General features: G+C 34.1%; 1 protein-coding gene, 1 long non-coding RNA gene and 1 other non-coding gene across 3 annotated transcripts; 2 read left to right on the plus strand and 1 right to left on the minus strand.

Annotated features, from left to right (window-relative positions):
- Positions 1–848: 848 nt before the first annotated feature.
- On the plus strand, positions 849–4,923 carry LOC141723772 (putative inactive leucine-rich repeat receptor-like protein kinase At3g03770). Its single transcript, XM_074525663.1, has 7 exons — positions 849–2,586; positions 2,699–2,832; positions 2,943–3,186; positions 3,442–3,641; positions 3,729–3,751; positions 3,869–3,980; positions 4,453–4,923. Exons 1-7 carry the CDS (start codon positions 1,302–1,304, stop codon positions 4,672–4,674), a joined length of 2,220 nt encoding a protein of 739 aa, XP_074381764.1. The 5' UTR covers positions 849–1,301; the 3' UTR covers positions 4,675–4,923.
- A 398-nt stretch (positions 4,924–5,321) lies between these two features.
- On the minus strand, positions 5,322–5,482 carry LOC141663299 (U1 spliceosomal RNA). Its single transcript, XR_012551378.1, has one exon. It is a non-coding gene; the product is annotated as a U1 spliceosomal RNA (small nuclear RNA).
- A 5,643-nt stretch (positions 5,483–11,125) lies between these two features.
- On the plus strand, positions 11,126–11,837 carry LOC141724050 (uncharacterized). The gene is made up of 3 exons (XR_012576460.1): positions 11,126–11,188; positions 11,357–11,480; positions 11,630–11,837. It is a non-coding gene; the product is annotated as an uncharacterized LOC141724050 (long non-coding RNA).
- The last annotated feature ends 3,459 nt before the right edge of the window (positions 11,838–15,296 follow it).

A 15,296-nucleotide genomic window follows, 5' to 3' on the forward strand; every position in this document is an offset into this window, starting at 1 on the left:
CCAATTTAACTAGTAAAAAGCCAAAAAAAAAAAAAACAAATCAATAAGTAAAAGAAATTACCATTGAAACAGTTATCCTCTCTCTGTCTCTCACTATATGTGATATATCAAAATTGAACTCTTTTCTTTGCTTTTTCTTTGCTTCTGTTCTCCAACTCTGAGCACTAAAGCCAAGTTCTCAACTTTTTTAAAAATTATTTTCTAATATTTTATCCTGAAAAGAAATTGATCGTACTATTGTCGTTGATTAAATTATAGAAGATTTTCGTGATTTGAAAGAGCAAACATCTCTATTTTGAAGTAGTAAAATGATACTCCCTCAGTCCCACCGGATTGTTTACGTTACTTTTCGGCACGTTTTAAAGTATACTTTCATAATATATTTTCTTTAAAAAAAAATTCTGAAAAAAAGTTTCATGTTTAAACTTTTATTCAGAATTTTTTTTTTTTAAAAAAACATTAAGAAACTATACTTTATTGAAGTCTCGAAATACGTGCAAACAGTGTACGTAAACAAATCACCGGAACCGAGGGAGTAATATATTATTTTTTACTCTTTTTTGTAAAAAAAAATTGGTCCCCCCATGAATTTTAGAATGACGGATTACTTGAAAGTAATAAACTTCGATACGATTTAGCAAAACAAATTTTAAATTTAGCAAAAAAAAAAAAAAAAAAAACTTCGATACGAGCAATAAAAAACAATTTTACATGCATTTAGAAAGAGCATAAAGTTCATGACTTAAAAAGATAAATTTTTATGCTCTTTCTCTACCTTTATTCCCTTTGATTTTAAGGCTCGGAGCAACAGTGTAGTACTAGACTAAAGAAAATTGTGTGTGTGTGTGTGTTAAAATCAGCTCCCAACTGTTTCTGCAGGACGACCCACCACATTAATGAATAATTTATATTTCAATCCTCAAGAAAAAACACCATGTGCTAGCACTCCAGCAGCAATACAGCAGTAAGATTCAGTGGGAACGAGAGCTATTTTTTTTAATACTTGCTATCAACTTGCCTTTTTATTTATTGAGAAGCTCTTATTTTATTTATGACTCGAAGATCTTAGCTAGATCACTGAAGAAATGTCTGTCTAGTACTACTATGCTTTTCTTTTAATGATCTTTCTATCAGTCAAAGTTGCTCAGATTATCTAAACCTTCCCATTTATTAGCTTACCTCATATGTTTTCATCTTAGTGAGTAAAGCTTCTTTTTTCAGCACTGCTTCATTTCCTTCTGTGGTTTTTTGAGTTGCATTGATCTTTATGCTTCACTTTTCGAAACATTTATAAGTGAAGTATGATCACATTGATGAAGCTATGCAGATTGCTTGTTCTGCTGTGTTTTACTTGTACTTTCTATGTTTTGGGAACACATCAACAGCTGCTATCTTCACAAAAGCAAGTGCTTCTTCAGCTAAGGAAGCAGCTTGAGTATCCAAAACAACTGGATATTTGGGTCAACAGTAGCACAGATATTTGTTACTCATCATCAACTCAAGTAAATGTCACTTGCCAGAACAATTTTGTGACTGAAATCAGAATAATGGGTGATAAGTCAAACAAGGTAAGTCATTTTAATGGATTTGCAATACAAGATCAAACTTTATCTGGAAATTTTTCTATGGATTCTTTGGTAGCAACTTTGGCTAGACTAAATAGTTTGAAAGTTCTAAGTCTGGTTTCTTTAGGCATTTGGGGTCCACTTCCTGATAAAATTCATAGATTTTATGCACTTGAGTATTTGGATTTGAGTTTGAATTTCCTCTTTGGTACCATTCCTTCTACTGTTCCCAGGCTTGTGAATCTCCAAACAATTACACTAGATGGGAATTACTTCAATGGAACTTTTCCTGATTGGTCTGGTTCACATTTAACCAATCTAAGCATAATTGACAATGACATTTCTGGTAGATTGCCCGATTTGAGTACCTTGGTGAATCTTCAAGTGATGAATTTGAGTAATAACAAGTTGGATTCTGAACTTCCAAGGTTGCCTAAAAGTTTGATTATGGTTTCACTCAGCAACAATTCTCTCTCTGGTGAGATTCCTAAGCAGTATAGCCAACTCCTTCAACTTCAGAAATTTGATGTGTCGCGAAATTATATCCAAGGACTACCTGCTGCTGCACTTTTTTCTCTACGGAACATCACTTACTTAAATTTTGCATCAAACATGTTAAGTGGATCACTGCCAAGTCATTTGAGTTGCGGTAATGAGCTTAATTTTGTTGACATTTCTAACAACAAATTAACAGGTCAGCTGCCTTCCTGTTTAGTCTCTGAACCGAACAAAAAAGTTGTTAAATATGATGGAAATTGCCTATCGGATAATTCATTGCATCAACATCCACAATCTTACTGCAAAGCCATCATAAATGTTCACTCTGAGAAAAAAGAATCTGGAAGAAAGAATGTCGGAATACTAGTTGGTGCAATCGGAGGGATTTGTGCTGTTCTTGTTGTTCTAGCTTGTGGTTGCATATTTCTCTGTAGAAGGTCTAGAGAAACATCAGAGCAACATTTATTGCAAAAAAGAGAGGACTCTGTGACGAAGTTCCCTGCAGCAATCGTAACAAGTGGAAGTATGTCATTTTAGCCAATGAATTTCACTCTATATATGTTCCTTGATGAAGCATCATGTAATTAACTACATTTATGCTTATAGGGTTCCTTTGTCTTTCATCTTTTATTCAGGGTTCATATATGAGGCAACAAAACTAGGCACTCAAGGGACGCCAGTGCACAGATTGTTTACTTGTGAAGAATTAAAGAACGCCACAAGCAACTTTGATGTGTCTACATTGATCGGTGAAGGTTCCAATGGAAAGGTGTACCATCTCAACACCAAAATGTGCTTAGTTATAGTAGTGTAAATATAATGGGTTAAATTCTTATAAACAAGTAAAAAACAACTCATTGTTTTAGCTATTGTTGTCAGCTTTACATAGGAAGATTGGAGAGCGGTACTCAAGTAGCAATAAGGTGTATGTCTGTGTCAAAGAAATATACAGTTCGAAATCTTAAACTCAGATTGGATCTGCTTGCAAAGCTTCGTCACCAACACCTGGCTTGCCTTTTAGGGCACTGCATCGACGATGAAGTTGGACATGGCTCTGGTGCAAACAAAGTTTATCTTGTCTATGAATTCGTACCCTGTGGCAATTACCACAGACGTCTCTCTGGTAAGTTAAAAGATGTAAAAGGTTGGATGGTAGTACTCGCGTGATCAAAAAAATACTGATTAGTTAAAATATCATCATGGTTGTTTAACCATTTGCTGGTTGAAAACAAATAGGTCGTCCCAACTCCCAACCTCGAGATTTTTGGAGGAAGGCTTAATGAGATTATATATCATTAACACAATGGTTATTCATTCATGCAAATAGGCTGTCAATATTTTCTACCTGACATGCAACTCTATATGTTTCACCTGGCAGAAAAGATACTCAAATGGTCAGACAGATTGGCAATTCTAATTGGTGTTGCCAAGGCTGTCCACTTTCTACATACCGGACTCATCCCTGGGTTTTTCAGCAATCGACTGAAAACACATAATGTACTGTTGAACGAACACCAAATGGCGAAGTTGAGTGATTATGGGCTTTCCATAGTAGCAGATGAGAATGACAAACCTGAGGTAAATTCTGGAAAAGATGAATTAGATAGTTTATGTGGAAAGAGGCTAATACATATTCGAATTTTTGACTTGTTTTCTTGTTTGTAGGTAAAAGAGGACCCTCAATCACGGTAAGCATATCCTTAAACATAAACATTTTTGTTAATGTAATATCATATATCTTTGCTAAGGAGTTGACAATGATAGCTAAGTTTTCACATATATTATTTGATTATGTGTGTTTGCAGAAAGATGAAGAACCTAGATGATGATGTTTACAGCTTTGGATATATAATACTGGAGTCAATTGTTGGAGCTTCAGTTTCTGCAAAAAAGGAGTCATTTATGTTAAATGACATGGTAATTTCTAGTAACACCCTCCAGAGTCTAGACAACAATAAAATTATTTGCAATGTAAAGGCATGTGTTTTCAGGCCTTAGTGAAGGCATCTGTGACTGTGAGTGAAAAACCTCAGGGCATTAGAGGAATGATTTTATATTATTATTCTGACATTGTCATTGACCATACCCAGAAAAACAATGAAATTTCACGAAAAGTTGCCTCAATCTAGCAGGTATCAAGTAGTTACGAGGCCAGACATATCGGGTATATTTAGTTTGGTTTAAGTAGCTACGACACTATTTGTTACGAGTACTTAACTTAAAGATGAATATGGAAAATATGAGCACAAAACTTGTAAATTTGAACTTACCCTGTTCCTCTAACAATAATTATTCTATATCCTTTCCAATTTGCTGTTGTTTCTCGACCAATTATCTTCATGTATCATTTGAGAAAATATTTATAACTCAAATAAAGTGTGTTTTACAGGTGTCTCTGGAGAGCCATGAAGGGCAGAGACAGGTAGTGGATCCAAATGTTTTAGCAACTTGCTCACAAGAATCGTTATCAGTCGCGATTTCAATTACCAGCAAATGCATTTCTCTGAACTCCGCAAACCGTCCATCTTTCGAAGATATCCTCTGGAATTTACAGTATGCAGCTCAAATTCAGGCTAATACTGATGGTGACCAAAGAACTGAACAACCATGACATGTAATAACAGTCAATGCCATCTCATACATTTACTGATATTTTCATGTTACTGTATTATTCACACAGGTTTTACTACAGTGCTACAGAATTAGTAGGATCTTGCTTTTTGTAAGTTAAACCCGAACTGTTCCGCGTTTGTACACATAAACCTTCAAACTTTAAAAAACATACCTCGTCTCCTTATATCTTACGGAACTGAGAAAGCTTGTTGGACAGCATAAGAGGTATCAACTCCAGTTAAGCTGAGATGAGGCTCCACCGCTTTGGTATGACATTGTTTTTGATATGGCATTGTGAATGCAACTGAGACTTGAAGTAGTCAATATTAGTAAAATTAGCTTTACTTGCAATTGCAAATAAGCATACCTTATTTTGCTCGAGTGGTTAGATATTGTCTCTCATTTTTTACGGTCTTAACTCGTGTAGCAGATGATCGTTCTTGGCCTGGTGAGAATCAGACTAGGTTGGTCAGTCACACTCTTTATTTTTCAGTTTGTTCTACGGTCGGTCTTCAACCATCTAGATACCAATTTTGTGCATAATCTAACTTGGAAAGAAATGTCTCTTCACGTCAAAGGCCAAGTAGTATCAAGGACGATTGATCTTTAAACTGCAGAGCTTGAGAAAATTGAACTGAGAATTGGCGTGGAGCTGCGCGAACGCAAGCTCCACCTGACACAAATTATGACGTAGGCTCCACCACTTGGGTAGACCTTAGGCCGGCGCCCTTCCAGAGTGCAATGGAAGTCACAAGCCTAGGCCATGGCCCTTTCTGATCAGCCATCGACCCCGTCCAGGTAAGTGATTTGAGCGCTGCAGCCTCCTCTTCACTTATACCCTTCTGTTATTGCACTTCTCTCTATTTTATGCGATGTGGGACTAAATAACAGATCATTTGTAGCCTAACAAAAACCCAATCTTAGGCGTCTATGCTGTTTTGGCTTCCACTAAAGCTTTCCAATGATTCCTTCCCAAGTAGAAATTCAATGATACAATTAATAATTTTTTTTGAATATAATTTGCAGTTTCAGTTTTGTGCCTCTGATTTCAACTAAACTTTTTAAATTTTGAACAAGTTTCATAATTTTAAGTGTAGTATATGTATTAAACTATAATAACAATAATTCATATACTAAATTACAATAATATAAATGAGATATAATTTGGTTCAATCGCTTATTTGGGTTATTTAAAAAAAAAGTAGTGTCATACACTACTAAATTTTCATCAATTTGACAAAAACAAAATTAAAATGTGAAATCTAAAAAGGGACGGAAAAAATATTTTTAACATTAATTTACTGTTCATATTGACATTATATCTTGATGTAAAGAAATGATTTGATCGTTAGGGCTAAAATAGTAATTTTGTCATTCGGCTAAAACAGAAATTTAAAAAGAAGAAACCAATAAAACACATAACATATCATTCAATGGAGGAAGGAAAACAAAAAATAATAGTTAAATAAATATAGAATTAAATGTTTTAGAAAATATAATTTTTAAACCATCCTTTGTAGAGGGACAAAAAATTGATCAACCTGCGAAATAAACCGAGCCGTCTGAAATCGAAAACCCAATCTTGGATGGTTTTTGTTACATGCTATGCTACTTTTTTTCATCTTGGGGTATCATGGTTAGCGGGTGCAACAAGTACACATTCAATGATAAATTAATACAATTTTAGAATTTTAATTTGTAATTGACAATTTCAATTGTGTGCCCCGATTTCAAAAAGCCGGTTAGCAATATATGGTTTCAAATTTTTGAAGCCTGATATGACAATACTCTGTATATTTTGTTTTATTTATTATTTTTTATACACACTGAAGTTCTTTAATCTCGTAGTTAAAATAATAATATATATATAAATGTGAATAAAAGTATGCACCTAAAATTTTAATTTACAAAAATAAAATTTTAAAAATTATTATTTTAACAATGCGGTCAAAAACTTAGAAGTGTGTACAAAAAATTAAAGAGACGGATAAAAAGAAAAATAGAGAGAGCAATGTTCTTTTATATATATTAAACTCCAACATTCCTTACAAGCCTAACTCCCCAGCAAATTTATTAGCTATCGAACCTCAACTACTAAACCAATTTATTAGAAATCTTACGAATATGTTTCTGAACCTAATTAGTGAGTCTTTCATAAAAAAATGTTAACGGGATGTGAACCATTTGCCACAAGTAACTTAACTCAAGTTCGTAACCAACTAAGTTATGAGAACATTGAGGCTTATGTTTTAATTCATTAACTAGGTAAAATAGACAATGTTCACACCGGCTGGCGAGGTCACCCTTGACACCACAACATAGAGCTTCCCATGGCAAAATACTGGTTTGGGCAAATAAAGACCTATATTTTTAACTGTTTGTCCTTGATTTTTATTGATAGTCATGGTGTAATAGATGAAAATTGGAAAAAAAATCTTTTTAGGAGAAAGGGCATTGTTTTGTCGGCCGATGACATGCATATCTTCAGTATATAAGTCTTTTCACCTATTTTGTTGCTGGTTATAATTAAAGCTTCTATGATAAATGGGTAGCATTGAGTAATAATTAGCCGGGTGCCGTTCTACAATCCTTTCTTCGGGTTGAGATTGCGTAGAAGCATTATGGGGGCCCCTGCTTTTACCTCAAGCTCATGATTGGGAACACCGTTGAATTTTGGAGAGTTTAGGTATTCTGGGGGATATATGACCCCATCACTAGCGTTAGTGGAAGAGCCCTTGCAGATTGTATCAGGGCTTTTATACACCCTAGACTGTCCTGGCAACCTATCAAACACCTCTCAATTGATTTTGTCCACATACTCATTCAGAGGTGTCATAATGGCTCTGTCACGTAGGTACTCAAGGGAGTCATGTTTGTGGTTGAGGGCTGCATAGATCTCATCAACAATTGCTTTCACCGGGTCGCCAAAATAGGTAACCTGCAACTGGACGCCAGGTATAGTCTTAGCGAGCAGTTGCATCTTGGCTAGCCTACTATAATGTTGCCAACATGTTGGTCGTGTCTACAATTATAATAAACGATGGGGTTTGTTGCTAGATAATTTGGCAACCGAATAAGGAAGCATAGTTTTAGTTGTATAAGCATATTTTGAAGCCTTAGTTAAAAAGGCCTAAAATCTCAGGGATTGTCAAAACATCATAACTATTGTAGAAAAATGAGGCATGCATAAATATATTGCCTTGAACTTGTGTAAAATACCAGGGCCCGTCAATATTAGACAACTTGCTAACATGAGTTGATAGTTAGCTTAACAACCGTAAGAATTATCAATTGAGAACCTCAGATTTGTGGGCTTTATATATTTTAAACTAAACTGCAGAGATACATTTGTAAAACATCTCCTAACCAAGTATGTGTAAGTAACATATTATATAATTGTGACAAGACATGAGGGTCAAAATACAAAATGTGGTAATTAAACAAGTGAAGTATATATGCATAATAATTACATTTTGCATTTAGCATGTGGTATTTACAATCATTTCAACTTATGAAACAGTTTTGCTTGAATTATCAAATTTGATGTATTAATTATGTAATTGGATCATATAATAAAAGAAAACTCCACTTCCAGAGATAATTTTTAATAATCTGTACTTATAATCCTTTAACCAGTAGAACCCAAGAACAAAATTGATTGTATATAATCATTATAAACAGGAACAACTTGTAAGTTACATTAAGGTAATAGAAACTGGTCCTAGATATATCAGGTTTGTAAACCATTTATCAATTCCTCGTTGTAACTGAAACAGTACAGAGGTTGAAAAAATAGCGTAGAAGTGAATGTCACAAATATTCAGCAACCAGGTGTACAAGCATAGTTTAGTTCTGCATATATGGTAGCCTAAGGAATAAAGGCCTAAAATCTCATGACTTTTCACAACACTAAAGCTGCAAGCTGTTGAAGACAAATGAGTTGTACATAAATATTAAGCTACAATTGGTTTGCTGGATTCCATCAACAATTTAACATCTATTCTGAAATTATATTATCAGATCCAACAAGTTTTTGGTAAAAAATATGAAAATTGTAGATGAATATTATTTAACAAACCAAAAACACTATTTTTAAATATGTTACCAAAGCCACATCTAATTTTCCATTTTCTATTTTAGACATGGCATGGAGACAAAAAAGGAATTGACATGAAGCAAATAACCCGTTAAATTAAAAATATCTGCATATAGTTGTAGTATATGAAAGCTATCTTGTAATATATAGGGAGTTGTCATACCTCCTTTGGGATATTGATCCATGAAGAGTCATCGCCATCATCACCGAGTTCGTAGGTTTGTTGCACACCATTACCCAATTTTAATATCCAGTCTTTGAAGTTAACAACATCGCCATTAACAGTGATGGGGGGCACATCTTTTTCCACACGCATATTCTCCACCCAAGAGTGAACACTTTGCCCTTTTTCCATATATATGATCTGCTTATATTGGCCGAGACAATACCTTCATGCCCCTGTTTTGGCACGACATGAAGGGTTTGCCTAAAATCTCCACCTAGCACCACGGTGACTCCGCTAAAGGGTATAGAGTCAGCATTAGGATTGACAGTGCATCGGTTGTCACGAAAGCTTCGGTCCACAACCTCAAACACAAAGCGGTGGGTCATAGGGGCCTCGTCCCAAATGATTAGGTTGGCTTTGCATATTAGTTCAGCTAGATGCGTTTTTTTTAATTTCATAAGTATTTGTCTCATTTACGTCTATGGGTATTCTAAAGCGGGAGTATGCTGTTCTTCCACCTTCTATTAGTGGAGAAGCAATCCCTGATGATGCCACTGCCAATACTATGATGCCTTCATTTCTAAGTCTGCAGATGATTGTCGACCATAAGAACGTTTTTCGTGTGCCCATAGGCGAAATAAAAACTGCCCCTTCCAAGAGTAACAGAGTGGATCACTTTGTTAAATATCAAGCATTGCATATCATTTAACAGCTTCAATTCCAAGCGCGTGACGATCGTACAACATTTCCTCCAACATGAGCTGATTTCTAAACTTAGATGTAGATGTTATATTTAGTTATGATAGTCTGGGATAGTCTTATAATGATTTACCATGTTGTTTGAGTAAGGCATTAATTGCTCCAAGGGAAATTATTTGTTTATCACAATCAGCCATTACAAGTGAGGGGAAGTTTAACATTTTTCTGTGTGTATATTCCACATTATCTGGTAGAGTAATCCAGTGTTTATCCCATAACGTGAATGCATTGCTAACTTCACAATAAAGCATCATAGTCTCAAAAAAATTCCTTAGTTTTGCTGATGTCGCAAAATTTGAAGTATCATCTTAAGCAACGTGCCATTCCTTATCAGATTCTAATATTGCAAGAAATTAGAGTTTTACCTACGCATAATTCAGCTACCAATATCTATTGGTACCTAAAACCCACTTTTATCTACAAATTTATAATCCTAGAATATAATTGTGGGTAAAAGTCAAATGGTAAACTCACTTACACATAAAATGGTGTAGAACAGAAATAAATGCCAGAACCACTGATCTGGACATTACGTGTCATTCCTTTGGAGTAAATGCTTTTCTTTAATATGTACTATATTTTTTAATTTTGATGTTCTTATTTTTCCAATGTTGCAAAATGGTGGATAATGTCCTCTCTAAAAAACAAATTTATTAAATTTAGTACATTCCATTTATTAATATAATATTTACTTTTATTTGAAACACAACTACATTGACATAATTTTGTTTTGTTCTAGTATTTATGGAATTCTACCTTAATACTTTTTGTCCCATTTACATGTAATATTATTAATTATGTTTATAATTTATTAGTCACATCATGAATTCACAAGTTCACTTATTCTATGTACCTAAAATTTAAAAATATTGATAAAGAAAATTATTTTACAAAAGAAAGTATTCAAAAATTAGTTTTATAAATTTGTATTCTATACTAATATATATATGAATATAAACATGACAAGCAAAATAGTCTTAGTAGTGATTAATTGAAAGGTAATATCTAAAAAAGTTATTGCTGAATTAAAATGATGATTCTCAAAATTGAACATATGTACCACAGTTTAATATAATTTAAGAATATTCTATACAACACATATTAATATATATATATATGACAGGACAAATTAATATATTTTAACAAATATTAAAATAGCTTGACTTTTTTAAAGGAACGAAATGTATACTTACGCAATAAAATTATTAGGATTTGTTTAAAAATTAGTTATATATAATTTTTTTAGTTAAGAAAATTCTTCTAAATTTATTTGATTTCAAGGTAAATTAGCTATTTTTTAAAGAGATATTTATTTACACGCAAAAAGGAGTAAATGACTAAAGATAACTGTTAGTGCACGTTATGAGTGGCATAAAATCCGCTAACAAACGTGGGTTGTTTTCATCAGTAAGAGGGCATATTTGTCTAGACTAATATGATGAGCGTAATAGTCTCTATTTCCTGCCAAAATGGATCTCATGCCTTTTCCAGGTCTGTCACACATTCTTGATTCTTGATTCTTTCTCTTGTATATTTTATATGTTCATATGGATAAAAAGAGATTTATATGTATGCAATTAGCATGTGCATCTAACCTAACCTATAATACTTGTTAACTCTCACTTTATAAATTACAATGGTATCTTATTCATGCGGCAGTGAGTACTGATTTTGTTCATCTAGAAACAAAGGCTATATTTGGAGTAACAAATGCACGAAGAATTTATGTTATTTCGAAGATAAAAGAAGTCACTCTCATACATCAAATGGTAAAAGCGTGCGGGTAAATTTTTCATTATAGACTATGATTGATTAACTTGGAGGCGTCCTCTCAATTGTGCTTTGATGATGACGTTTATTTGCCTCTTTTTCTTTATAAATTTACAATGCAGGAAGTATGAGTAATGATATTTAATTTTGATATCCTTGCAGGAGTCATGATGGAAAATCCTCTTGATGTATAGGATGCTCAAAGTTATCTTAAATATCGAGGATGACTTACAGGTCCGGTTCACGAAGAGGGTGACCAAAGAGAATTTAAGGATTGATTTGTAGAAATTTTGTTATGAATCTGTAAATTTTATTCGGTGCACTTGTATGCTTCACGTATCAATAAATATTTTCGTGTTACATATCAATAAAACAATTTATGTGTATGTTTATTTTGTCAATATATAACTTTAAGGTTAATTGAAACAAAATAATTAGTCACCATAGCCTAATTCCTGGCAATCGCATTGATTTTTTCTAGGCCACTCTTGTCGTGCCAGATGGATCATTGGTGAGGTGCCACATGGCTCACTTTTGTGGGTGCCAGGTGTACCACTCTTTTGTTTCCATGTGGAAATATCCCGGTCAAGTTCACTAGTGACATGTCACTGATGACTCATCCATAATGATTTGGAAAAGTGGGGTCCACATTGTAATTTACCTACCAATATGTACAAGTGTAGCTAAAAACTCTTTCTCCACCAATTTTTACCTACCAATCGCTACCAATGTTGTATTAGTAGGTAAAACTCTTCAACTACTAATAAAATATTTTTACCTACCTTTACAATGGGTAGGTAAAAGCCAAATTTCTTGTAGTGAAGAGACCCCTGTGAAAGCAAGCCTCTTTGTATGTGGGTAAACTATTCCATTAACCGTTCGGATTTCCTCAAAAGATTTTGCATCAACAACATGATTGAGTAAGAGACGCATATAAAACCGTTCACCATTCGCACAATGAGCATACACCATACGTTACGTCCAACAACATCAATCTTTTGTATTCGAGCAACCCAGAACTTTCCAGCATTGTCCCAACGATGCCTTATTGGATATCGTACATAGGTAAGGTCTCTACCCGTCACATCTCGTTGATTATTTAGTAACCACTGGACAAACATGCTTGAATCTGGTCGGAACCTACCAATTATTTGAGGCAGAGCCTCATTATCTCGAAATATTACCTCATGCTCATCCTCTAGATGAAAAATAACCGATGCACATATGGTTCCCTATGGTGTATTGGAAATACAAATATCCGCCAAGATGCTTCGACTGATGACATATATCTACATGAAAGGTAGTTTTTTACCTCGTCCATCTCAATCTTTCTAGGGGTAAGGGATGTCATGTTTTGAATGGTTGAATTTGTGTCTACACGCTCCAAAACCACACTAACTTTATCTGGGCCTTTTCCAATATATATGAACAAGTATTTAATTGACTACACTCGATTGCAGCGTTCCACGTTGATGTGTGCTTGATACTTGACAAGTAAACCACCATTATACGGCACGACATGTCTGCATAACGAACATATATCGAAGATTATTACACTTGGCTGAATAGAAATTTACAGATTAAGAAAATTGTAATTTTGTGTTATATATAAGAAAAATACACGTTGTCCAAATGAATTTTGTTACATTCCACCGTTTGCCCTGTATCTCTCCGACGTTAAGTAGCATATCCATTTGAATCTATTCTGGTACTACTTGTATAAGGTCTTGGATAATATTTTGTGCACTTCCCATTGACCATACACGAACACCTAGGATTTGCTGCTCCACATGGTACATGCATCATGAATTGAGCAACGACCTGGTATGCAACATTGTCAGTCTCATTATCAGGGAGCTTCGCACTAATAATGAAATCAATCTCATTTGTAGACATTATCTTGTCACCATCAGCTAGCCAGAGCACAATATGTGCACGTGGCAACCCACGTTTTTGGAATTCAATTGTGTACATAGTTGCACATATGCTGGAACATTGTCATACATGATGTGTAAACATATAAATATAATATATATGCATGTATTAATAATGACTTGAATTCATATGTAAGATTTCACTTTGTTATTATACTTTAGTTCAATTGTACAAGAGACCTGCAAAGGCCAGTGTGGAGTCTATAATAGGTATTATATAATACATCTTACTTTAAAGTCATGCAAAACCTAATTCTGGTCATTACTTACGCAGGTTAATAACAAGTTCCATGGCCTAACATACAAGCATAACATTTAGCCAAATAAATAACTTTAACACGTTTATTAAAAATTGGATGATATCATAGACTTGAAATTTAAAAGTCTACAATTCTTTTATATAGTAGAGGATTTATTCACATGTATTATTTTAAGAGGTTGATAATATGGACAAAACCAAAAATTTGGACAGGTGCACCCAAATCCTGGCCTAACTTAACAATTTTTTCAACGCTGCCTAATGTCATTAACTTTGACAAAGGTGCATACTGCCATACATTCATTATTTTGTAATGTTAGTTATTTATTATTATAATTAAAGTGCCGATAAAATTTTATATAAACATAATAAAACATGTACAAGAAAATATATATTTATAAGTAATTATTTTTTTAAAAAAAATATACCATATTTAGTAGAATTATATCACATGCTAAGTAAAATATATAACGCATATGAGAAATATTTTATTTTAAATAAATGTTATTATATATATATATTCCTTATATTTTAGTACAAAAGCACATATATGTTGAAGATATGTAATTAGTTATACTATAGCATTGATAACATGATTTGCATGTCAGTTGCTGCTTAACTTGTGTAAGAACAATTTATTTTTGTTACTGGACAAAGCCCTGGAGTCTATCATTATTCCAGAGACAGTTTCCTCTTGCATCACTGATAGAGTTTATGCTAGAGCTCCATGATTTGATTAATATTACATATCTTTAAGTAAAGCAAATTAAAGTACAATTAAGATGTTGGCCTTACTGTGGCTCCGCCAGTCCAACATATTGCCACAAACCGTAGCAGTGTAAAATGAATAGAGGGTTTATAAGCATAGTGTGTTTAAGTTTTTGAGGAGTACCTGCAAGGACACGGCCCAATACATCTTTTTTTATAAAATTTGCCATCATGGCATCAAGCTTTAACTTGAAGACTCGGGCAACAATGTCTGGGCGCGCAGATGCATCTCTGTTGCCTGTAGATACAAGTGCACGTCGTATCTCTATCCATTGAGGGTTACAAGTGAATGTCACAAATAAATCAAGATGACCGTATTCCTTGCACACGACCAATGAGTCTTGGCAGTTTGGCTGCATGTACCTGTTGCCACGTACAAAGCTAGATGGTAGAAAAATACGCTTTCCCACGTCAGCGGCAGAGACATCCCAGCAACTATAGTTGTCCACAATATTGTTATATAGCTCCGATCGAATTACTGATTGATGCAGCTCTACCCACTTTAATCTCCCGCGGTCAATGCAACACCAAGAATCCACTATGTATTGTAAAAATAATCTACCACCTAATAGTAAAGTGTGGCCTTCAGAAGGGCGATATTGCAAACTCAATATTTGGAATTCTCTCATGCTTATTGTATTATCATTGTCCTGGTCGGCATTAGAGGCACCACGATATTTAATCCCCAATCGAAACTCATCCTCTCTGCAAGGGAACAACAAAGGGTATTGGAGGGACATAAAGCATGGGTGGAGTTCAGTTATTGGTTGCAAGCCCCTTTTTCTATAGTGCACAAATATATTTCTTCGATTTGTAAGGTCTTCATCAACTGCAAGGCTGAAAAACTCATAATCATTCATACCAAGAA

This window comes from Apium graveolens, chromosome 5, assembly GCF_009905375.1.
Source record: "Apium graveolens cultivar Ventura chromosome 5, ASM990537v1, whole genome shotgun sequence".
Taxonomy (NCBI): Eukaryota; Viridiplantae; Streptophyta; class Magnoliopsida; order Apiales; family Apiaceae; genus Apium; species Apium graveolens.

Bases quoted from the DNA above. Each gene is read 5' to 3' on its own strand.
- LOC141723772 (XM_074525663.1), top strand. From the start codon at position 1,302: ATGATCACATTGATGAAGCTATGCAGATTGCTTGTTCTGCTGTGTTTT. The intron at 2,587-2,698 runs GTATGTCATTTT...TCTTTTATTCAG, and splicing joins AGCAATCGTAACAAGTGGAA to GGTTCATATATGAGGCAACA. The intron at 2,833-2,942 runs GTGTACCATCTC...TATTGTTGTCAG, and splicing joins GTGAAGGTTCCAATGGAAAG to CTTTACATAGGAAGATTGGA.